The 26,947-nt window shown below is 40.7% G+C and overlaps 1 protein-coding gene across 2 annotated transcripts in view; it reads left to right on the forward strand.

Annotated features, from left to right (window-relative positions):
* OCA2 (OCA2 melanosomal transmembrane protein) overlaps window positions 1-26,947 on the forward strand; it is a 296,067-nt gene that overhangs the window by 156,266 nt on the left and 112,854 nt on the right. For both annotated transcript variants that reach the window (XM_088454034.1, XM_088454035.1), the window contains exons 13-14: window positions 13,119-13,243; window positions 21,026-21,164. In XM_088454034.1, coding sequence (XP_088310160.1) covers window positions 13,119-13,243; window positions 21,026-21,164 — 264 coding nt within the window. The remainder of the gene's footprint in view (window positions 1-13,118; window positions 13,244-21,025; window positions 21,165-26,947) is intronic.

A 26,947-nucleotide genomic window follows, 5' to 3' on the forward strand; every position in this document is an offset into this window, starting at 1 on the left:
CACTTGCTAATATATCCTATACATGTTCTGTCTCCTCATATTGTACATATGAGAGACCAGCACTGGCCACTGCCCCCTCTGCTATGTGTAATGTAACTACACAGAAACGCCATCCTTCTCATTTTAAACACGACCCTGCATAAAGAAGCAGCAGGTCACCCGCACTACTGGCACCAATGGCTCAGTCACTGGTACTCACCTGTAGCTGGTGGTGGTGTCCAGAGATTTTCTCCTCCAGCAGCACAGGGAAGGGGGTGCTGAGGTGGTTGTAAAGGTGCCCATCCACTTGCATTCATGAAACCGACTGCACGATTATGACATTGTAATTGTGCAGTCGTGTGTCAGTCTGATGAGCCTGCACTGAATGAGCAGTCGTTCAGTGCAGGCTCTTCAATCATCTGCAAACATGCTCAACCTGACGTTATCATCAGGTTGACCAGCATGTGTGCAAGATGATAGATGTCTAAACTACCAGTGGGCACGCGCATCGCTGGTCATTTTAGACACTTTTGCAAATGATTTCTGAATGATTGAACAATCATTATCATTCAATCGCTCAACTTAATCGTCTAGTGGATGGGCACCTTAACTGTCAGTGTCTTGGGTGCGATGGGTGCTGTAGTTCCATAAAGGACGTGTTACTCAGTTGAAGCCATTTCTAAGCAGCATGCAAGGAACTACAACTCCCACGCACTCAACTGTCCTGAATTTGTGAGGCTTTATTTAGTTTTTGTGTCGGTGTCATGCTCGGTCACTCGGTGACAGGAGAAGGACAGAGAAATGCATGTATATATTATATTATATTCTCTGTGTGTATTGTGTGGCTGTACATTGCTGGTGTGTTGCTGGTTATGTATATGCTGCTGCACGGCCTCTTGAGACATTAATTTGCATGCCTAGCAATCCCATCCTACCCACATTCACAGCCCGGCATAGTGTGCACGCATTGTATCAAATATACATCAAGACTGCTCATACAGAAATTATACAGGGGGGAACATGAGTGTGCTAGGAGGTCTATACTGGGGTAAATAATGTATTATAACTGAGGCAAATATGATTGATATGACATGAGATTATACTGGAGTACATGAGTGAGCTAGGTGGTTTATACTAGAGTAAATTAGGATTATAATAGAAGCACACATGAATGACATAAATTTAAAAAAGCAATTAAATTCCATAGACAAAAAACCTTACGGTTTCACATGTCCCATTAAGGCTTCATAAGACATGATCTAAAATTTCACCAAACCTACTGAATTTCTGCCACTCAAACTCAAAAAAGCAATTAAATTCTGGTCAATAAGGCTAATGCCTTAATGGATGTGATCCTTGTGCAATAAAGATATGGTATGCCATCACACCTTGTGGTTAACTGCAGATTCAGCACTCTCACAGAGTGAGATTGCTGTCACTCACAAAATGATGGAGCTGCTAATTCACAGAATTGTGTGCTCAGTGGAATATACGCATGCAGTCTATGCAACTGCATCACTTTGTCCCCCTCATCTGCACCACTGTTTTCCACCGATCTGCATCACTCTGTCTCCCCTCCATCTGTACTGCTTAATCTGCCCACCCGATCCATATTTTTCTGTCTTCTCCCATCCACACCGCTCTTTCCCCATCCGCCCCACTCTTAGCCCATCTGTGCAGCTCTATCTTCTGCTCAGACCTCAGCTGCATAGACTGCATGTGTGTTTTCCAATGAGCACATAATTATGTGACAGCAATCTCACTCTGTGAGAGTGCTGAATCTGCAGTTAACCACAGAGTGTGATGGCATACCATATCTGTATTACACAAGGAACACGTCCATTAAGGCATCAGCCTTAATGATCGGAATGTCATTGACATTTCAGATCATGTCTAAGAAGCCTTAATGGGACATGTGAAACCGTAAGGTTTTTTGTCTATGGAAAAAAAAAATTATATATATATATATATATATATAAAACTAAGAAAATCTCTGTCATCACCTACTACAGTAGGAGGTCTTTTATTTTCAAAATTAGTTAATACTTGCAGCCAAGGTAATACATTCTCAGGGCAAAGTATATTGTGGATCAGGTATGTGCACTAATATATGAGAAATTGCTAAATTTCTAAAGTGACATTTGTGAAGGATTTATTTCCAAACATGTGCTGAGGGGGCTGTTATGTGAACATTTGAAGCAGTTTTTGTTTTAATCCACTAATCACACAGTTTGAATATTATTTTTGTATTTAAATTGTTATTTTCTATTTATGTTCAGGTAATTAACTGACAGCCCGCTAAGCATTATTTCCCATTTTGCCTCCCTTTTCCTCATTGGTTTTTAAAATACCAATTATGTACTGCCAGCAGGATGAGATTGGTTTTGAGAATCCAATTTAATAGATGCAGCTTTACCTATTTTATTAACTTGTGATATTGAATGGCACCTATTGATTTTGAAAGTGAAGTAAGAAAGAGATGAATAGATTAATTTGTAAGTAGACTTAAGCTCTAATTCTAGTGTAAATTTTTTTATGAACACAATATATTTTATTTATATAATTTTGCAAGTGTACCCCAATAAATGTAAAATTTTCCCTGGCAAAGTTCGTGCTTTGTTTTAATAGCATATAATAACATATATTTTTAGTATAAACATTATGTATAGGAAAATGGTAAAAATAAGAAAAATACTTTTTCTGCAATGGTTGTCATATTTAAGAATTGTCCAACCCCAGACATCTACTCTATAATAATATTGCCTGGTTCTCTTGAGTGTAGCAATAATAAATATGCTTACTACAGAGTTTCCCAAAGTCGGTCCTCAAGGCACCCTAAAGCTGGCCACACACTAGACCAACTTGCATCCAACCAGCCAACTTGTTGATTGGTTGGAATGAAAATCTGGTAAGGAATAAAAGCAAATGACAATCAGCAATTTGCTCCCAATCGCTGGAAAATTTACAAAAACAGTAGTTTGAACAAATTGTTTAGATCAAACATTTAACAAACTTGTCTGACGGCCATTTTCATCTGTTTCCTGGCATTTAGGAGCAAATTGATGATCATCAGTTACTCCCATTCCTTACCAGATTTTCATTCCAACCAATCAACAAGTTGGCTGGTTGGATGTAAGTTGGTCTAGTGTGTGGCCAGCTTAACAGTCTAGGTTTTAAATATATATCCATACTTTACCACAGATGACTTAATTAGCACCTCAGTCAATTTGATTTAACCACCTGTGCTCAATCATGGATAACTCTAAAACCTTAACTGTTGGGGTGCCTTGAGGACCACGTTTGGAAACCTCTGGCATACTTTCAGAAAAATATAAAGAAGCTGAATAGCAAAAGTTCTACCACTTTGAGGGCCCCATTTATAAACAAACCTAAATACCAGCAAAATTTTTCATTTAGTATCAAAGTAATAAAAAATAAAAATTCCACTAGTATTTATCAATACTTACCCCTCCAGCAAGGTCCAGCGAAGTCCACCTCATTGGCGAGGTCTTCGCTCGGCTGCTGGCAGTCTAAAGCTGAGAGCGACGGGCTACTGTGTAATGCGCATGCGCAACATTTTGTTTTCACATGTGCATGGCATTGTAACCAGGCGGGGACCAGGCAGTGCCTGGAAGGCTTTGCTGAAGTCAGAGAGACAGAGCTGGGTCCCCATTGCTGGCAAAAGATGGTGATAGCGATGCAGTAGCAAACACCGGTAATCTCCGATTGCTGCTGTTTGTTGAATACAGAATAGATGACATAACGTGTTTAGCGAGTCCTAAAGGGGTTATGCCCTGTTTTTAAATGGGGCCCTGAGTTTGAAGACTAGCAAATAGTATTACACAAGTGAAATCAGTCCAAAGTTGAATGGGTGTATGGGACTCATACTGTACACTGTATAGTGTGTGTGTGTGTGTGTGTGTGTGTATATATATATATATATATATTTATTAGGGGTGTGCACCGGCCACTTTTCGTGTTTTGGATCTGGATCTTTCTTCGTGTTTTGGATCTGGATTAGTTTTGCCAAAACCACCCTTCCGTGTTTTGGGTTCTGGGTTTTGGGTTTTGGATCTGTATTTTTTTGAAAAAAAGCATAAAAACAGCTAAAATCACAGAATGTGTAGGTTTTTCTGCTCCTATGCTATTATTAACCTCAATAACCTTAATTTCCACTCATTTCCAGTCTATTCTGAACACCTCACACCTCACAATAGTGTTTTTATGTCCAAAAGGTTGCACCGAGGTAGCTGGATGACTATGCTAAGCGACACGAGTGGGCGGCACAAACACGTGTCCCATCTAGGAGTGACACTGCAGTGGCAGACAGGATGGCAGTTTGAAAAACTAGGCCCCAAACTGTACATAATGCAAAGAAAAAAAAGAGGTGCAAGATGGAATTGTCCTTGGGCCCTCCCACCCACCCTTATGTTGTATAAACAGGACATGCACACTTTAACAAACCAATCATTTCAGTGCCAGGGTCTGCCACACGACTGTGGAAGAAATGATTGGTTCGTTTGGGCCCCCACAAAACAAGCTGGCAATTAATGTGTCCCTGCACAAACTGGCTCTACGGAGACAAGATGTCATCCTCATCCTCCTCATCCACCGATTCCTCACCCTCTTCAGTGTGTACATCCTCATCCTCACAAAGTATTAACTCATCCCCACTTGAATCCACCACCACAGGTCCCTCTGTACGTTCTGGAGGCTGGTCTCCCTGGAAGAGCTGATAATTCATTTTGATGAACATCATCTTCTCCACATTCTATGGAAGCAACCTCCTACGCCTTTCGCTGACAAGGTTCCCGGCTGCACTAAACACTCTTTCGGAGTACACACTGGAGGGGGGGCAACTCAGGTAAAATAGAGCCAGTTTGTACAGGGGCCTCCAAATTGCCTCTTTTTCCTGCCAGTACAGGTATGGACTGTCTGACATGCCTACTTGGATGCTGTCACCGATGTAATCCTCCACCATTCTGTCAATGGTGACAGTATCATATGCAGTGACAGTAAACATGTCAGAAATTGTTACCAGGTCCTTTAGTCCGGACCAGATGTCCAAACTTGGTCCTGCCTGCCCTGCATCACCGCCAGTGGGTTGCTTAGGATACCTAAGTTTTTTCCTGGCAGCCCCAGTTGCGGGAGAAAATGAAGAAGGAGCTGTTGACGTGTCATGTTCCGCTTCAGCTGACAGTGTGTTCACCAGCAGGTCTTTGCACCTCTGCAGGCTTGTGTCGGCCGGAAAGAGAGACACCACATAGGCTTTAAACCTAGGATCGAGCACGGTGGCCAAAATGTAGTGGTCTGATTTCAACAGATTGACCACCCTGGAATCCTGGCAAAGCGAATGAAGGGCTTCATCCACAAGTCCCACATGCCAAGCGGAATCGCTCTGTCTTAGCTCCTCCTTCACTTTCTCCAGCTGCTTCTGCAAAAGCCTGATAAGGGGAATGACCTGACTCAAGCTGGCAGTGTCTGAACTGACTTCACGTGTGGCAAGTTCGAAGGGCTGGAGAACCTTGCGCAACACGGAAATCATTCTCCACTGCGCTTGAGTCAGGTGCATACCCCCTCTTTTGCCTATGTCATAGGTGGATGTATAGGCTTGAATGGCCTTTTGCTGCTCCTCCATCCTCTGAAGCATATAGAGGGTTGAGTTCCACCGCGTCACAACCTCTTGCTTCAGGTGATGGCGGGGCAGGTTCAAGAGTGTTTGCTGGCGCTCCAGTCTTCGGCACGCAGTCGCTGAATGGCAAAAGTGGCCAGAAATTTTTTGGGCCACCCAAAGCGTCTCCTGCACGCCCCTGTCGCTTTTCAGAAAATTCTGCACCACCAAGTTTATTGTGTGAGCAAAACATGGGACGTGCTGGAATTTGCCCAGATGTAATGCCCACACAATATTGGTGGCGTTGTCAGATATCACAAATCCCCAGGAGAGTCTAAGTGGGGTAAGCCACTGGGCGATGATTTCCCTCAGTTTCACTAAGAGGTTGTCGGCGGTGTGCCTCTTACTGAAACCGGTGATACACAGCGTAGCCTGCCTTGGAACGAGCTGGCGTTTCTGAGATGCTGCGACTGGTGACGCTGCTGCGTAAGGTGATACATCTACCCAGTGGGCTGTCACAGTCATATAGTCCTTAGTCTGCCCTGTTCCACTTGTCCACATGTCCGTGGTTAAGTGGACATTGGGTACAACCGCATTTTTCAGGACACTGAGGACACTTTTTCTGACGTTTCTGTACAGTCTCGGTATCGCCTGCCTAGTGAAGTGGAATCTAGACGGGATTTGGAACCGGGGACACTACCTCCAGCAATTGTCTAAATCCCACTGCACTAATGGCGGATACCGGACGCACGTCTAACACCAACATAGCAGTCAAGGCCTCAGTTATACGTTTTGCTTCAGGATGACTGCTGTCGTACTTCATCCTCCTCGCTAAGGACTGTTGGAGGGTCAATTGTTTAGTAAAAGTAGTGGTATTCCTACTTCCTCTCTGGGATGATGAACGACTCCCAGCAGCAGCAACAGCAGCAGCGGCAGCAGTAGGCGTAGCAATGCAGGATCCTCCGGAGGAATCCGGGATAGGAGAGTCAGTCATGCCAGTGACATGGCCTGCAGGACTACTTCCGATCCTGACTAAGGAGGAAATTGACGAGGAGGGAGTTGACAGTGTGGTTTGCAGGCACTTGGATACAACAGGACAACGGGATTTAGGTGTCCCTGGACTGCTTACGGTCTTAGCCAAAGTTTCTGAACTTGACAGTAACTGATAATGAACGCGCTGCAGGTGCCGTATAAGGGAGGATGTTCCTAGGTGGTTAACGTCCCTACCCCTACTTATTCCACCTTTCCATAAGGTACATATGGCAAGACAGTTGTTGTCCGGATTTGGATAGAAATATTGCCAGACCAAAGAGGTGGAATGTTTGGTCTTCTGCCCAGGCATGACCGTGATGGGCTTTTTCATCCCACGGACAACAACTGTCTCCCCCGGAGCCTGATTTAAACAAACCACATCACCATCAGAATCCTCCTCGCCAACTTCCTCCTCAGCGCCAGCTACACCAGTATCCTCTTCCTGTTGTACTTCAACAGTGACATCTTCAATTTGCATATCAGCAAGTGGACTGTGGGTGCTCCTTTCAGCACTTGCAGGGGGCATGCAAATGGTGGAAAGAGCCACCTCTTCCCGTCCAGTGCTGGGAAGGTCAGGCATCGCAACCACCACCACACATGGACTCTCCTTGGGGATTTGTGATATCTTCTTAGAAAGCACAGTTCTTCGCTGTGCTTTTGCCAGCTTAACTCTTTTGATTTTTTTAGTGGGAGGAGGGCTTCCATCGTCATGTGAAGCTGAACCACTAGTCATGAACATACTAGGGATCGACCTTAGCCGTTCCTTGCCACTCCGTGTCGTAAATGGCATATTGGCAAGTTTATGTTTCTCTTCAGCTGATTTAAATGTTTTTTTCAAGGTCATTTTCCTGAACTTTGTCATTTGGGATTGTATGTGCCCTCTATTATGACATTGGGCATCGCCCTTGGCAGACGACGTTGATGGCATGTTATCGTCTATGTCATGACTAGTGGCAGCAGCTTCAGCACTAGGAGGAAGTGGTTCTTGATCTTTCTCTATTTTATTTTTATCAGAGAAAGTTTGGTCCTCCATTTATGTTATATCGATTTGATATATACGTGCGGCTAAACACAGAAAATAGTTTTTTATTTTTGCTGGAGAGTAGTGCACTTTGTGGGTTACACCAGCCTTTAAGAAATGAGCCAGCCGGCTCTTTACTTATGGGACACAGGCACACGCTTGGCGCTGCTCCTTTCTTGATGCACGTGCGGCTACTGCGCACACAATTCACAAACACAGAAAATATATATTTTTTTGGTTTGGACTGGAGTGTACTTTGGGGGTTACAGCACCCTTTAACGGTCAAGCCAGCCGGCCCTTTACTTATGACACAGGCGCACGCTTGGCACTCTTTTGTTGATGCACGTGCGGCTACTGCGCACACAATTCACAAACACAGAAAATATATTATTTTTTTAGCACTTGGGGGGAGCACCCCTGATGGACAGAGCACCCCCTGGACAACACTACAGCACCCCTTTAGGACTGGGACACTGCACAGGACTTTGGAGAGGACACAGCCCCTATGGACAACTGACTGCACAACACAGTCCAGCCAGCCCCTATGGACTTTGAAGTAGTGGACACAGCCCCTATTAACAACAGCAGCACAGCACAACACAGCCAGCCCCTATGGACTTTGATGTAGTGGACAACAGCAGCACTACACTACACTACACAGCCCAGCCCAGCCAGCCCTAACTCCCACCCTCCCTCTTCACTGTCCACAGCCGAGTGAGAAAATGGCGCCGAAGCGGGTACCTTATATAGGATCCAAAACCCGCGAGACTCGGAAAGGCGGGATGATGACGTTTTGCCTCGATTTCAGATCCGAGTCAGGCGGGAAAAGTCGAGCCTGACTCGGATCGGACTCGGATCGGGGGGGCTCGGATTTCAGAAATCCGAACCCGCTCACCCCTAATATATATATATATATATATATATATATATATATATGAGTAGGGGCATATCTAGCCATGTGTGGCTCCATAGACATTAAGTGAGCCTTATATGGACTGTTTCAAGGGGGAAAAAAACATGTAAATGGAAATTTGAGAGTGGAGACATTCTCCAGCTGTGTGCAAACCATGATACTATGGTAATTACACATTTTGGTAATTGATCGTAGCGGGGAGCACTGCATTCAGACTGTCAGTGGGGGTTGGTGTGGATTAATAATGTTTGAGCTTTTTTTTTTAGATTGTAAGCTTTTATAGCAGGCCCACCCTCTCTTTTTTCTCTACCTCATTATATATGTAATCTGAGCACTGCAATTTCTTATGTACAGTATGTAAAATTCTGTTCTTGTCTGTACCAATTTGTTATGTGTTATGCACTATGTATAGCACTGCAGAGCCTTTGCTGTGTCACGAATATACATTATATATGGTCACGGAACTCTCACTTATATTATGGGTGGCAAGAAAGGGGAAGCCAAATCTGCTCCAGATAATAAGGCCCTGCAATACTCCAACAGCCTCCAGAGGTGACAGAGAGGCATCATCCTGCCCTTGGTGCATAACTCAAATGGTTTTCCATACTTTTTCACATCACGCTTAACCGTGCAGACCCATCCGGCAAGATGTATCTGACTCCTGGTTACAGTACTGTATATCAGCCAAGACCTATTAAGGAGAGAAGATCAGCTATGCACCACATATTGGTTTATCAGATGCTCCTGCAGCCATGGCAAGGCTCCAGTTACCAGAAGAACTAACCTCAAGAGACTGTGGATAGTCATCTGTCATGGTCATGGTCCCAACAAAGTCACAAACCCAGAAACCAATTAAAGTCCTTGGCAATGGCTACCTAGAAGTCAAAGGATGAATATTCCAAGTCATTACTACTTGGGTGTACAACTAGTACCCCTGTAACACCCAAGAGCCCGCTGAACTTAAACCAGGGAACCACGTAAGCAACCAGAAATCAAGTATGTCAGAGGTGAAGGAACTTATTTGCTCAGAACACGAAGGAAAGACAAACAGGATTATGGTTGCTGAGTGCAAAATTAAAGAAGTGAGAGTCAGCACTGGAGTAAACAAACCGACAGTCACCCCAGAATCAAAAAGGTTAGGGTGGTAAGGCAAGCGATTAGCAACATGCTCTGAGGTGAAAAACTGCTGAAAAAAAATCTACAGTATCTGTGTATCAAGCAATCCTCACCCAACTCATACATTTTAAAGTGCAGCAACCTAAGAACCTTGTCACACACAAAACTATGTGGCTGAAATCATGGTCTGCAAACATGACAGGTCCCATTCAAATATCAGACAATTGCCAGCCTGAAAAACTATGCAAAAAACAATAATACTTTAAAAAGAGGGAAAGCATCTCCATGCACAGTAATTTGAGTGCTGAATTTCTTGACAAGGCCCGCTGTTATAACACAGCTAAAACCTATGGAGCAAAAACAAGACTGCAGGTATGAGACACTATTAATGAGATCATAATGGAATGGATAAGAAACCTATCGGGCAGTAATAAAGCAGGATGTCAAAGCAATATGATGTTAGCCAAGGAAAAGCAAGGAATCATGCTGAATAGGTACCATGTAAATAAATGATGCTCAATATGGAACTGAATAAACTTCTAGCACAAACAGTCTCCTGATACCTTCAGTAAAAGGGGAGACATTATAGTGAACATACAGTATGACTGCAGAGAATAAGTCCAGTAAACTGAAATTAGAGGTAGGATTCAGTATATAACCATCCTAGGCAAGGTAGAAAAATGCATATGGTGCCCATGCTGTTCAGGAATGAAACCAGATCAATCTCATTTGGAAATGAATACTGGAAACCCTCAACGATTCTGGAGGTGCCAAAACACTCTGATGAGAGAAGAGGGTCTGAAGGTCGGTAACTGATCTACCGGTATCTTGATCAATTTAATCACCAAGGAGACAACTTTACCAGGCTGCATATTGAGATATGGAATGAGATATGGTCTGGCATGTTATTTGCAGCATGATGGACAGGTGATGGCATGAAGAAGATTCCCTAAGTGAGAATTAAAAGAAAGGTGTATAGATGCATAAGACCTGCTGATGTAGTGAGGGTAAGTAGCCATCACTGCCCTCTTGCAACACCTCCACCAGCTTCTTAAGAAAAAAGGAAAGAATAATTAGACCCCTGAGGGAGAGCAGACTGAATAGAGTGATATTTCTTTTTCCAATACATTATTCACAATATACAGTATCATGTGATTCGATTCTGCCTTTATGATATATCTTTTCCAGCTACCCAAATGCTTTTTGCTTCTCAGCTCTCACTTTCATTTATTTGGGGCTGTCCTAAAAGCAAGATGACATTCTCCAAGACACCAAGAACCAGACCAGTTTCAGTATTGCATATTGATATTAGAGAATATCAATATTAGTTACATGACTTTCTTCCATATTGAATCACCATATTCTGATCCTGTATCAATTCTGAATATTGATACAGGACCTCTGAATGGCTATCCCTATGCAATAGCGACCTGTGCTGCCATGTATCCAGTAGATGTACATTCTTACAGTTTGTGTGAGTTGCAGAAGCAATAAAAATATCCCCCAGGTTGTCCCCAGAAGGGGATATCACAAAGCAGTCAGGAGACTTCAGGGATGGGTATGGTGTTGTATTTAGGGAAAAGTGTGAGTTGCTCTGTGACTCGTGACCAATAGTGTGTCCTCTTGCATCTTTGCCGCTCGCACTGCAAACGTGTGTACGCAAGGCGCCGTGCGATTAGCCGCAGCCACGAGTGCCATGGTACGCCATGCCGCGCGCTGTGTTCGCACCATGCAATCCAATGGAGTTGGGAGTGCAAACGCAGCGCGTGTACCAATTTGCGGGTGCGTGACTTGCGTCTTGTGATCTGCGATTTGCCGCACAAGCATCAAAGATGTAAGAGGATATATCTGTATATATTGTTACAAAGACTGTTTTAGCTATAGCTTTAAAGACAGCAAAAATATTATCGTGAAATGTACATTACATTTTTTTTTTGTTTGTATAAGCATAAGATATGATTTTAAAGAAACCTTGAACATCATGTGCCTTATATATGTGTTTTCATTTAGTGATAATCCAAGGGCTCCGGGAAGGGTCTGATGTTCAGTTGGATACTCAGAAGAACAATATACAAAAACTAATTGCATGTCACTGAATGGAGTTGATATCTTATGTCAAAGTAATAGTTTATGTAACCCTACAGCACAAGTAGAGGAGAATAATCGAGGACGGGGGTTGTGTGGCCCAGCTGTGACAGGGTCAATAGGGGACAGAGATTAAAAGGAGAGTGCTAGGGACAGAGAGAGGGGGAGGTGTGTTCAGATGCCTGGGAGGATGGACTGCAGAAGTGCTGTGCGGCATCTGGGAAACTGAATGAGTACTAATCTCTCTGCAACTGTCCTATAAGATATATACAAGAGGTGAAGAGATGTACATAGTTATGTAAATATTGTAAATAAAGTATTGTGCTGGAGTGGAAAAATTTTTTACTGTGACATCTGTTTGTACGGCACCACCACCATAAAACATTTGTTCACCAGCGGTGGTTTAAGAGAGGAAGGTGGCCCTTGTACAGTTTCCGTGCACCCCCCTCTCAATGGCACATGCACTGAGTAAGATTTTGGCACATGCCAGAGTCTACTGAGCATGTGCAGAACACCAGGAAAACTATATCTCTGCCATTTTCCCTGTAATTTCTCTACTGATACCAAAACATTAATTTATTGCCTTTAAAATACTGCATAATGTTTTTTATTTTTTTTTACTTTTTTTTCTAAGACCATCTTATTTCAACTGCATATATTAGTAAGGATAAATCACTTATAACAGGTGATGGATTATTGCTATTACCTGGTGATCTATTCCTCTAAGATAGACTGGCCCGAATATACAGTAGCCAACCTTTCTTGCAGGAAATTGTGACATTGCCAGATATCCACGGCAACTCAATTTCAGAAACAATGCTCTCACATTAGGGAACGCCAAACTCCTGTTGTGTTCTGTGTTGCTCTATTATGTGGCTGGGTTGAACAATTCCCAGTCACATTGCTGCATTCTGACAGCCCTGTCCTTGTACGGTTGCTATGAATAAACCTAATAGAACTGGTGCATTATGTATATCTAAACCGATGGTAACATGCATTAACGTTGCATGAAGCTAAAGTTCATATGATGGGGGTTTAGTTAGTGTTTTGCACCTGCCCAGACCTTACTATCATTTAATGTTTTCAGGTACAGGTAATGTAAAATAGAATTTATTATACAATGTATATTACTTTTAAGACAGACACGTATATTTTTATTAAAGGCATGTTTAAATTGAAATTCAGTAAGATTAAAATAAAAAAAAACTATTATTTTGTATAATCTGATCAGTAGGATTGGCACCTTTCTATGTAATATTTTTCTATCAATATTTATAATACTGTATATATTTGTTTTGTGTTAAGCTAAAGTACACCTACTGTACATATGCTTTACTGGTTTTTGTCATTATTTTAATTAGGCCTACCAGCTGTCTAGAGGAAGAGTGTGGCCCATGATAATAATCCTGTGCCTTATCGCTGCTATCCTCTCTGCATTCTTAGACAATGTCACCACAATGCTGCTTTTCACTCCAGTCACAATAAGGTACAGTATTATTATTATTATTATTATTCAGAGTCTGATCACATATTTTCCCTGTAGCTATAGTTTGGTCACACAATGCTTGAATAAAGATACTTTTCCTGGTGCGCTAATTTTGACAGACTAATTTGTCTACTTGCTCACAATAGCAAAAGTTAAGGTGTGTACACACGGTACGATATCTATGAACGATATCGTTCATTTTTATGCAGTGAACGACCAACGATGTGTGTTCCCACATGAATGATAACGATATTGATGATCGGCCGTACATGCAGGCCAACTTGTACGATCATGTGAACTTGCCTGTGCAGAGATGTGGCAGGATGACTTCACTGAAAGATCTCTCTGAAAGATGTCTCTGAAAGATGTCTCTGAAAGAAATCTTTTGGTGCGTACACACGCAGCGATCTGCCAGTGATACGCTATCGCTGGCAGATCGTTATGCACCCTCCCTGGTATGCTGGATGATCAATATCGATCATCCAACACACCACCAACTTACCGACGATTATAGTGATCCACGATCGCGGGTCCCTATAGTAACTTGCTCGAAATTGAGCAAGTTGCCCGGCATGCACGGACGATATCGCTATCGTCCATACGTGGCCGCGCATCGCTGGTCGACGGTAAGTTGGTAGGGACCATTTAAAAGAACAATTTGAAAGATAACGATAATAATATCTATCGTTAAAATCGATACGTGTGTACGCACCATTAGATAGATATCTTTCAAGTAGTTGGTGGTACAGATCGTACCGTGTGTATGCGGCTTAACAATTAGTTTATGTACTTTATGATGGCAATGAAACTTTGATCCTGTTGTGTATTATTAACAATTCCTTTTTTTTGGATATCATGTCTGTGATATGAGACTTCAGGACAATGTTACGTTTTACTGTTATGCATAGTTGCACTGTATTGCTGTGTTTGTAATGTGTGGTTAGTGATAGTAGCGGTTGGCATATTAAAGTGATTGTTAGAGCATGGCAGTGTGTCAGCTGACACGGCCTCTCTTTGGATTTGGCATTTAGGGGTCTATTTATTAAGCAGTGTTAGGAGACAAAGTGAAATGAGATAAGGTGCCAGCCAATTAGCTGCTAACTGCCATGTCACAGGCTGTGTTTGAAAAATGACAGTTGGGAGCTGATTGGTTGGTACGTTATCTCATTTCACTTTGTCTCCTAACACTGCTTAGTAAATAGACCCCTTAGACAGCTATTTGCAGGCTGTTTTGCCTGCTTTTGTGGTTGATCATGGAGATTGAAGTTTCTAAGTGACTGCCAGGGGCGTTTCTAGAGAGGAGGGGGCCCGTGTGCAGTCTCTGACACGGGCCCCCTTCTCTCTGTCCTGGCGACCGGCAGCACACTGAGCTGTGCGCGGCCAGCACTGGAGTTATAGACTCTGGGCACTAGAGTGCACCCACAGTCTATAGAGTATGCGCTGGTCACCAGGAAAATGGCGGCGGACATTTTCCCTGTACTGTGCATGCACAAACATTGGGAAATGGCTGTGGCGGCAATTTTCCAATAGTTTTTACAGCGCCGGACCCCCGCACTGACGTGGGACTCCGGAGAGGTAAGTGATACTATGGGTGCAGGGTGTGCGGTGCGGGGCACTCATTATAGATACGCCCCTGGTGACAGCAATGTATATTATTATCCTTAAACTTTTTAATGTATAGAAACCCTGTCAGAGACAGGAAAAACTGTCACTGATCTAAATATATACAAACACGAGCAAAAAAAGCAAACCTATAATTGCCCATGGTATATAATCAAAAAGTGCAAAATAAATGTACTGTAATTACTCTAGCTTCCAGAATACTATAGATTCTCAGTTTCATACAAAATACATTTAAGCCTTTTCATTGATTCATGGTGCACAGCGGTGTCAACCAAATAAATTACATTTAGAAAAGTATTCCATGGCAGGCTATTTTCTATACATTTTCCATCAAGCCTTTGACTTTTGAATACGTGGACCAGAATAAGCCTTGTCCTTTTTTGTCTGACAGCTCTACAGTGTATAAGTGAAAATAGTGTCAAGGTAGACCTAGTATGATACTTGACAACATGGAACAGAACCTGCAAATTGTTTTCATCAGTCTGCTGAGTATTAATGAAAAGGTGATATTGCATTGTTTCATGTTCAATACTCTGATCTAAAAGTATTTTGTGTAATGGTACAGTAAATATTTATCAAACCACAGGTCCATTTAAAATGAACATTCTTTTATTCCTTTATTCATGTCAAGAGCTAATAGGATTTCTACTTTAGCTAGACCCCATAATTTTTTTTTGTTCCTATGGTAACAACAATTTGATTGAACTACCAACATATTTGCAAATGGCATTAGCAGTCTACAGGACCAAGACTATATGTTTTGCAAGAATGCACACATGCTTTTAGTTCTAGGCAACTTACTGTATCTATTTGTCATGAAACAAAACTGCATGCCTATGGTAAATGTGTTTCTGCATAATGCATATTACTTAACCTTTCCAAAAAGCCGCATTCCAGATTGGTTTTAGTGTTGTCCCATTTTTCTTTTCTTTTTTTTTCTTTTTTTTCTAGATAAATTACATACTATTATATTATGTGTTGTGGTCTAAGAATAGTGTGGCACAACTTGTAGCAATGGTTTTAATATTACTTGGAACAGATAAAATGGGAAAACAACTAAAAATGATCATACTGGGAAATAAGAACAGAGGCAGCATATAGTTTACAAGACTCTAGGGAACAATTATTTTTCCACTGGATCACTATGATGAGAGCATGATTGAAAGAGAGATTAATATATATGTGTTATGGTTGTTATGATTTTTATTCTTAGGATTATTATTATGGTAGTTTTGTAGTCTGGCACACTACTGATGAACTACATGTCTGAGGCTAACATTGAAAATATAATCTTGGAAGTGATCTATATGGCGGGGTGTATTAGAGTGGCATGAGGCAAAGTGTACAAGATAGAGGTCTTATATACTGTTGAACTCTTAATTGACTCCCTAATTATTCTAAACATCTTATAAATGAACAAACAAGTTGGATTATTTAAAGAATTACAGTAATATGAAAAGTGCACTTTACTATAAAACTTATTGGCTTTCAGGTATGTATCCATCACCAGGAAAATGTTTTTCAAACAAATTAGCATAAAGCAAATTAAATTCTCAGGGCATTGGTTCTCAGACTGATATTGGACATAGGCAATGGCATGTTCACAGAAATGAGACTCCATTAGACATAGACACATACACACAGAAGTCTGTTAGGAGGTGTGTGTCTATTTATTTCTGTGTCCACTTTTCTAATGGGGGAAAAAAGTCCAGACCAACATTGTTTGTCTGCATTTCTGTGGAGATCGCCACTAGCAGCACAGGAAAGTGTGCATAAAGGGTTTTAGGATGGAATCGTTCAGCTGTATGAATAACGGGAGTATATAAAGTGCATGAGAAGGTTTAAAGACCATTGAGTGAGAACTGAAGTGTTTCTGGGGAAACTCGTGGATTACTGAGGAGCACATATACCTAGGTGAACTGGCCATGGGGCCTACAGAAGGTCAAAAGGGGTGTGAAATATTTTTTCTACATTCATCATGTTGACATTGATGTAATGTCAACATGATCAGAATGTTGACAAAATGTGCCTAGAGGTCTAGTGGTGACTTACCTGGTGCGACGGGTTCAGCGATATCTTTCAGGTCTGGCAGTGATGTCCTGTGCTACTTCCAATGGTATTATTAATGCTAACCCCTAACCTTACCACTCCTGTAGCCTAACCGTAACCCCCCCAGTGCCAAACTCTAACATCACCTCCTGCAGCCTAACCCAAATCCCCCACTGCTAGTACAGCTAAAATGTCAAGAATTCACATGTCAACGCTGGGAACCCACTGACATTCTGCAGATGCTGACATGTTCAATGAAGACATAACTGTTGACATTGTCATGTCAATACATTAAGACTACAACCCAGAAAAAAGTAGTGTGTTTGTTGTATAGATGATGTGTGATCTTTTCCATTACATTTCCAGATATTGGAAATGAGGGAAGAGGCATGAGGGCATCTGTTTGGGCATTTTTGGCTAGAAGAAACATGGCTGCAACAAAAATGTGTGAAGCCAGTTTAGCAGTGTTTATCTGTTTTTTTTGTAATGGGTGGCATAGTAGAAAGCAGGAAATGTCTCTATTAACAAGAAGAATAGTAAAAGACAAGATCACAGAACCCATTCCAGAAGGCAGAAATCAGCAGGCAAGGTCACCAGATATGAAAGGACGTGTCAACTTGACCATAGTTTCTCCAGCAAGCGGTAACAGCAGAGTGAAATATCTTTGATAGTTTATCAGGAGTATAACAACACCGAAAATATACTTTGTATTAATTTTACTTGATAAAGGTTTATATAGAGCTAGAGGCAATCTAATCCCTGATCCACTCCCTAGTAATCCACCTCTGAGGGTGGCCCAAGTCTCCTGCTCATGACTAGTTTGCAAACCGAATGTGGAGTCTAGCAAAGCACTGTTGCAGTGTAGTGATAGGTTCTATTATGAGTACAATATGAGACAAGGGGCAACCTTGCTGAACACCATTAGCTAGAGATAGAAGGCTTGAGGGAACTGTGATGTGAGCCACAGGGCAGTAATAAAGTTTCTAATCCTATGAGAAAACGTCCAAGCAGGACAAACAATGAAGATGTGAGAACTACAGTAAATCTCCAGAAAAATCATATTAAAATTTTTTTCTCCATTATATGCTAGTATTATTGCAGAGGATTGTTTAAAGCTTATGATGTGGATCAGGTCAAACCTGGTTTTATCTCGAATCAGTCTGCCATGGATTGATCTGGACCAGAGTGGGTAATGTGGTGATGAATCTATTTGCAAATATTTTGGCTTAGAGTTTACTCTAGAAAGGAAGCTGGCACAATAATAGATATATTTGACTTCATTGTGGATTATTATTGTTATTATCATTTATATATATGGCACCACAAGTGTTCTGCAGCGCCTTACAAAGTACATAAATAAATTGTTGACAAGCAACTTACAGAACAATATAATATAGGGCCAGGACATGGATAATATATATTGCTACATTAGCGACCATAACACCCAGATAAGCAACAGAGCATAGGCAAGCAAGTGTTAAGTGCCCTAGTGGTGAGTAAAAAGTAGATGAAACTAAAGTAGGTAGAAGTACAAGAGGGTAGAGGGCCCTGTTCATAAGAGCTTACATTCTAAAAGGGAGGGATAGACAAACAGGGGTAACACAGATGGGGTAGATGGGGAGGAAGGAGCATTTAGCAGTAAGTTAGAATGATAGCTGGAAGGCTCTGATGAAGTAGTGGATCTTGAGAGCCCGTTTGAAGGATTGTAAAGAGGTGGAGAGTCTGATGGGGAGAGGGAGAGAGTTCCAGAGGTGGGGAGCAGTGCAGACAAAGTCTTGGAGGCAGGAGTGGGAGGAAGTAATCAGTTGGTATGAAAGGAGGCGTGAGTTAGTTGAATAAAGAGAGCAGAGAGGAGAATGAAAGGAGATGAGATCAGAGATGTATATGGGAGAAGATTGGGTGAGGGCTTGGTAAGCGAGCGTGAGAACATTAAATTTGGTTCTAAAAGGGAAGGGGAGCCAGTGGAGGGCTTATAGGAGAGGCGAGGCAAGGCAGATGTAGAGCATTTGGAGAGGAAGATAAGCCATGCAACAGCATTAAGGACAGACTGGATAGGAGAGAGATGGGATTTGGGGAGGCCATATAGGAGGAGGTTACAGTAGTCCAATCTGGAGATGACCAGTGAGTGTATGAGGGTTTTAGTAGCATCCTTGGTGAGATAGCGTCTGATATTGGAAATATTTTTGAGATGGAAATGACAGGACTGCAAAAGGTTCTGGATATGTGGTTTGAAGGAGAGGGATGAGTCCAGGAATATTCCAAGACAGCGCACCTTGGGACTAGATGAAATAGTTGTGCCATCAATTGATAAAGAAATAGTGGGAAGTAAGGTTATGTGGGAGGGTGGGAAGACGATTAGCTCTGTCATAGACATATTAAGTTTAAGAAATAGCTGGGATATCCAGGAAGAGATAGCAGAGAGACAGTTGGAGATATGAGTCAGAAGAGAGGGGTAGAGATCAGGGGAGGAAAGGTAGATTTGAGTATCATCAGCATAGAGATGATAATTGAGGTCAAAAGAGCTGATGAGACTAAGATGAGAGCGATCCTGGTTTTGAGGGAGTTCCTGGACCAATGAGCACACCTAGACTAGAGCTAAAAATAATGTGTAAATATGGGGATTAGAACATCTGTAAACTTTATGTTTATAATACACCACTGAAAACCCAACAGCGCCCAGAGCCTTGCCCTATTTTGGAACTTTTATGATATTGGGGAATAATTGTCGCTAAGAAATTCTGCAGCTTGGGGATCAATTGAGGAAGATGCGCTTTTGCTATCTACCTACTCTGACCTTTGGTGTCTGTTTCAGTGCGTTAGCACCTTTTCATCTCACCTCTAAGCTAGATAGAAGCTATCAATGCTTGGCACAGGATCTTGAAATTGTCCATGGATATTTCACTGTGCTTTATTGACCATGTGCTGCGAGTAATCCATTTTTGGCTAACAATGCACACTCAAAAAAGTTTCTGGACAGCTGCATGTCATTATTCCACTGTTTGCAACTAGTTAATATGGGTACTAATATATAGAAAGTGTTTATTTTCTTCTATGATATATGTTTGGTCAATATCTGGTGGCCAAGTAGTACTATTAGAATTTGTAAATCAAAGCGGGCCCATCCTGTAATAATACTTTGGGGGGAGGGGGGACTCAATGATCATAAAATCTAAATAGTTGTTGGAATAATAACATTAATTGGTGTTTTTCATTCTATATGTGAACCTAAATTCCCATATGAACTAAACTTTTCCATTGTTAGCATTTAGCATCTTTGACCTTTTTTAAATATGAAACATAGTTTTAACACCACAACAGGACAGTGATGGTAACGCAAGGTCCGTCTTTGTAACCTTGAGCCCACATTAACTTAAAGGGCGCCCTAATGATACCTGATCCACAATATCTAACTTTGCATCACTGATGGCTGATCGACCATTTGTTTGGTGCAAGGAGGCAGATGGCAAGAACCAGATTAAATTTAAGTGTCAGGTGCATGAGATCTAGCCTACTAAACAATTTGAATCCTAGTATTAGAGAAAAGTTTAGAATACTGATTGATGAGCATTAATAATATCCCATTAGGATTTATTTCTCTAATCTGAAATTGACAAATACATTAAGACAGTCATTGATTTCAGTTTGGGAATTACTGAGCCTATACTGTATATGTATGCTGTTTGTGTACGTTGGAACTTGCATCATTGCCATCCACTTTGCCATACAGGAAATGATTGTTATACATGAAGTGCCTCTGCAACCATTATTCAGCATGATTGCAGTGACTAAAGACACACCTCTGCTGCTCACCAGAGTCCTATGGTGATTTGCACACAGTCCACTTTACAGAACTGTTAGTCACATTGGTGTGGGGGTCATTTAACCTTGAGATAGAAAATTGGACAAATTGCTACCTTCAGTTGACCTTGTGACCAAATATTTCTCCTCTTCTTTGAACATCATTTCTTGAGTTGCATTGTTCATTTTGCCATTGTCAGTCAATCAGTGTTTTTAACATGCAAGCAAAAATCAACAAAAATGAATTTTAAAACCTGACCTGTTTAAGTCATAATGACCATTAATGGTTTCATCTTATATACTGTATTTCAGGTTGTGTGAAGTTCTCAACCTTGATCCAAGACATGTTCTGATTGCAGAAGTAATCTTTACAAACATTGGAGGAGCTGCTACCGCAGTTGGGGATCCACCCAATGTAATAATTGTTTCCAACCAGGAGCTGAGGAAGACGGTACATAAGAAATTACTAATACTAAAACTATATTGAGTTTTACATACAATTTAATGAATTTGAGTTTAAATATTTGTAGAATCTAAATATAAGTATGTAATTCCTGTGTCCTTAAAGGTATTGTATTAGTGGAAGGACTCATTGGTTCTACAGCACTGAAGTAATCGATTGCCATACTGAAAAATACTGTTACCAGTGAATTAGTCCAAATTCTGAAGAGGAATAACTTTGAGGATTTCTGTTTAATTTCCCAAGGTCCAACAATAGAAGTTATGCTGGCCTGAGCATGCATACTACGTAACATAGGGGCTGATTCAGAGATGTACACAAACCCAATGGTTAGTGTGCATCTCAGATGGTTTTTGATCAATGCATGCACAGGATCTGTACTGCACATGTGCTGATCTTATACTGTGAGATCGCTCGCAGTGCACCCTAAGCCACAGCATGATTGACATGCTGTGGACGTTTGGAGATGGAGCGGCAATGGGGACAGTTTCCCAAAACAGAGGTTTGTTGCCTCCATTTTTTGGGAGTGCTGAGCCCAATGTCTGTGTCTTCCAACTCAGATTTACTGGCCTTGTCTATAGAGATGACATGGCCATTCTGAGTATCCTTAGGCTTACTCAGATGGGCTATGCCACAACTGATTGTTGCGATGGTGATCCGATGCTGTTTCTTCTGGTGGGCATCTTTTCTCCTCAGACACCGCCTGTGGCATTAGCATATTTTCACATTACTGCTGTGTCCAAGGATGCAGCAGCGATACAAATAGCGTCTATCTCTGATTCAGGCCCATGATTGGCTGGACTACACAAAGTTTGACTGACTGGAACTCACACACTACATGTATAATTATAAACAATAACCATATATGTTACCTTGAAATGTATAATAATTAACAAATAAGAGTTGGTGTTTATTTCTGTATTTTACAGAATTACAAATGTAATTCTAGGTGTAGTAATCTTTGTCTATATAAAATAATATTTTTGGTATTCTGAGCACTGATGGTTGTATTATGCTGTCACTTTAATCTTTTTATCTGTATTGAGAATTGCATATACCCAGTTCCATTTCTTATATGCAGGAATTCTGCCCATGACAACACAATAGTCTAAATTATTTTTATGTAAACTAGAATTTACATGTCCGTTGTGTAACAACTTACAATTAAGCACCCGCTAACCACATGAATTATAAATCATAACCCAATACATGGCCACCCACCATATAATGTACCTACCTTTTGTCACAGCCCAGTTTTTCATTATGCGTAAAATTAAGCTTAAAATAATAATTTGAAATATCAGATTGGACTTTGTAGTAGTAAGTTTGTAAGTAGGATAACAAAAACAACACAAAATATACCTGGCCAATCTAATTAGAACTTAGATCAAGAAAAAAAAATTTCAATTAATAAATGCTGATTCTCCAGCTCTCTAGGTGGGAGATCTACTCAGAACCTCCTGGCCTAATAGGTAAACAGCAAAAATAATAGAACAGAGCGCCTGAAACAGCAATATTAAAAATATTTATTAATAAAATAGAAAAATAGCATAAAATTATATTATTATAATTAATATATAGCAATTGCCGGCCAGCAATAACACAATCCAATAATTAGTTATTGATCTGTATCAAATTAATTATAACACACACACAAATATAGAAAGAATTTCCAAATAAATAAATATATGTATAACCTTTTACATCTAAGGGATGTTCAATAAAATGTTGTATACCCACTCAAAACAAGCCATAAATAGAGAGGAAAATAAGTAGCAGTATTTGCTTGGAAAGTCAGTTATAAAGATACTTTTATAGCAATAAATATTGCTTTTTTTCAGGAAAAAATTATACACAGTTTGTCTCCTGTTTAATATGGTGTCGAGCTGTCTGATAGCACACACATTCTCTGGGCCTGATTCAGAGCTGGACGCTATTTGCGCTCGCTCGTTCAGAAAAAGGGGCTGGCTATTTAAATTGAGCGCTCGCTCTTTGCGGTCTGTTGACGCCTCTATGTCTGAGCGAGCATCCGGAACATGCGCTCGCTATTTTGTAAAGACACCCCTTGGCCATTTGCATCATACGTCATCTCCGCTATTTATTAGATTAATCGAGTACATCGAAAGGTGTATGAACTGCTTGCAATTCTTGTGGTAGCATTTTCCTACCGCAATCATGCGAGCAGTTCAGGCTAAAAGACAACCAAGTGATGTGGTCGATGACGCTACTTTGTTAATTATGCACACCCTTAAAACGCCCGTTTTGACCGTTTGGCATGCCTGCATTCAGATCTCCACTCCCCGTTTTCAAGCACCTTCCCCTGTTACCACCCACAAACGCCTTATTCTGTCACTCAAATTAGCAGGCACTCGCTATTTTGTGAGCACACGATTTCCAACCGCACTGACTGGTTGGCGCATGCGCATTACGACCCATACGCATGCGCAGATGTGCGAACATCGCTCGGAGCGAAGTCGAGCGGCCGCTTACGAGAAGCTCTGAATCAGGCCCTCTGTTTGGAGTAGTTCAACAGCTTCACATGTGTAGCAACTGTAAGCAATTTATAAAGTCTTATGGCAATGTTATGTTCTTCTGTTTTCAGCTTAAATAAGCATGTTTAAAATATACAGATAGCTGTAAACATATATTGCCAAGGATAATATGTATCAATCCTCTATATGTGCAGTTATGTTAGATATCCATCATGGCCATGTGGTAAAGAAAAAAAGAAAAAATATATATAAAAGTGGATAAAAAAATATTTTTACCAGGATGTTGAGCCCACAATTTTCAAAGGTCCACCAGACTGTGAGTCCGCTCCCAATAACTGTCACTCCATTATTCCTCATAGGGACTATAGTATTCTGTCCCCTCTCCGTGTATAGATGGCAAGCATGAATCCGTGTCTTCCGGCGTCACCTAGCAGGCAGACGGTGAACCCGCTGTATATACTTCGGGTTGAATGCTCATCTCTGGGGGTTAAGGTTAACAGTTCCCTCTGTGCGGGTAGCGTGTAGCCAGTCAGTGTGGATATGTAACTGTCGGCGTCACTAAGTCCGCTGTACTTTCCTTCCGGCTAATGCTCGTCTCTAGGGGTTGTGAGGTAGCAATTCCCTCTTTGCGGGTAGCGTGTAGCCAGTCAATAAGATGTGCTCTGCCGGTGTACATGGGGTAAAATGCGTTTCTCCGCCTACAAATTCAGCGGCTTCCTCAGTCAGAATATCCTTGCATTAAGCAGGACCCTCCTTTTATCTGTCTATCAGAATCAACACATGTGCAGCTTTGTTCCTTAATCAGAACTCATTTTAATCTCACTATATGTATCATACTGTGGATTTTATAGAGACATATTTTTTTCTTTCTATTTTTAGCTTTCTATAGCTCTCCATTATGTCCTGGAGTGATAGTTTATTCTTTATAAAAACTTTATCTTGTTTTCTTATTCTTCCAGACATACAATATATCCATCGAACATACAGTATAACATAATTTGTATATCATTAATATTAAATGACACAGAAAGGAACAGAAAAAATAAATACATAAAAATACATAAAAATAAAAATAATTATATGAATAAATAAAAATAAATAAATAAATAAATAAATAGAGAAAGGAACTGTGTTCCATAATTCTAATTTAAACTGTATATCTTAAGAGATTCTATAATTCTATCCCTATTGTAAAGAGAATATAATAACAGTATATTAGGTTAAATAGAGAATAACCCATTTGGACTTTGTGTAAATCTATAGAATAAAGACCACCAGAGTAATATATTTTTATAATCTTCCAGATTTAGATTGATATGTATATATTTACCCTCATTAACAAATTGGAGAATAAAAAACTGTTGCATGAAAAACAATAAAAAAGTGATAAATGAAAGAAAAATGAAAAAAATAAAATAAATAAAAAAATAAATAATATATAATTGAAACATGAGATAATGAAGAGACGGGGAAAAAGGGGGGGAAAGGAAAGGAGAAGGTCCCAAACCTTCTACTTAATCTGCCAATGAGGGCTGTATAGTCCAAAAGGAACTTTGATCCTAACCAGTACCCAAACACAAACAGTATATCTAACCTCGGATCTAATGAACATTATTGAGTTCAATAGTTTCGTTTAGGTCTTCTGGGAACAGGGTTCCAAGTTGGTGAACCTTTGAAAATTGTGGGCTCAACATCCTGGTAAAAATATTTTTTTATCCACTTTTATATATATTTTTTCTCTTTTTCTTTATCACATGGCCATGATGGATATCTAACATAACTGCACATACTGTATAGAGGATTGATACATATTATCCTTGGCAATATATGTTTACAGCTATCTGTATATTTTTTAACATGCTTATTTAAGCTGAAAACAGAAGAACATAACATTGCCATAAGACTTTATAAATTGCTTACAGTTGCTACACAGGTGAAGCTGTTGATCTATTCCAAACAGAGAACGTGTGTGCTATCAGACAGCTAGACACCATATTAAACAGGAGACAAGCTGTGTATCATTTTTTCCTGAAAAAAAGCAATATTTATTTCTACAAAAGTATCTTTATAACTTACTTTCCAAGCAAATACTGCTACTTATTTTCCTCTCTATTTATGGCAAGTTTGTAAGTAGTGTTTAATGACTTGCATATACATTTTGTATTTCGGAATAAAATGTTGATTTTGCAAATTGAGTGAGTGAATTCTGTACAGAAAACTTGATTATAGTGAGAATGTTACTTTGTCAGCTATATATTTTTTTGACTTGTGGAAAAATGAACTTTAAATGTGGCATATTTCTGCTTAACATAAGATTAGATACTAATATATACTTTACTTGTACCACAAGACTATAGCAAGCTGCTGGAAACATCAACCCAGAATATACCTGTAATGGATTGGTTTCAACTTGAAATTATTGTAGTTTATTTCATAAAATGGAGGCAATAGGGTGAATGCTTACTGTATAACAAAAAACCCAATTATATTCTATCCACCAGGGGCACATTAAGAGAGGAGGGGGCATGTGTTCACTCCCCATCCAGGCCCCCTCCTCTCTCCCTGGTGGCTGCTGCGCACTGATAGCCTCAGTAGACTCCGGGAACTAGTCTGTGCCTGGAGTCAACTGCACATGCGCAGGTCATGCCGCGCCATTTCCCCAGTGATTTCCCTTCTGCGTATGCGCAAAACGCTGGGAGAATGTCTTCGGTGGCCATAATCCAGTCATCTCCAGCCGACTTGGGACTTTGGAGAGGTAAGTATTAAAAAGTATGTGTGCGGTGTGGGCCCCCTGAAACGGGGACCCATGTGCACTGCAAACCCTGCACCCATTATAGATACACCCCTGCTATCCACTAGGTCAGTGGTTCCCAAACTTTTGAATCACGGAACCCTAGATTATCAGCTTTTTTATTCACGGCACCCCTAGGCCTAAAGTTTCCTATGAAAAAGTTCTACAAAAATGATTAAATTAAGTAAATTGTGCTTACCTGTCACCCTTAGGCTCAGTTATGTGGAAGCTCTGGTTTTGTCAATCACATGGACCAAAAATAATTTCATATGGTCCTAGACCACAAAGCTGTGGCTTTCCCTACAAGTGCCTCAGGTGTCACAGCACACAGTTTGGGAACCACTGTACTAGGAGATGACATGTATTGTATGTAATGTCTGTACCTGTATTGTATGTAATGTCTGTACAGCTTTTATAAATACTGCAGTACAGTGTAAAATGTTGAAACTTTGTAGACACTAATGGCCTGATTCAGAGGTGTACAATAACCT

This window comes from Taudactylus pleione, unplaced genomic scaffold (assembly GCF_031769625.1).
Source record: "Taudactylus pleione unplaced genomic scaffold, aTauple2 ptg000609l, whole genome shotgun sequence".
Classification (NCBI taxonomy): domain Eukaryota; kingdom Metazoa; phylum Chordata; class Amphibia; order Anura; family Myobatrachidae; genus Taudactylus; species Taudactylus pleione.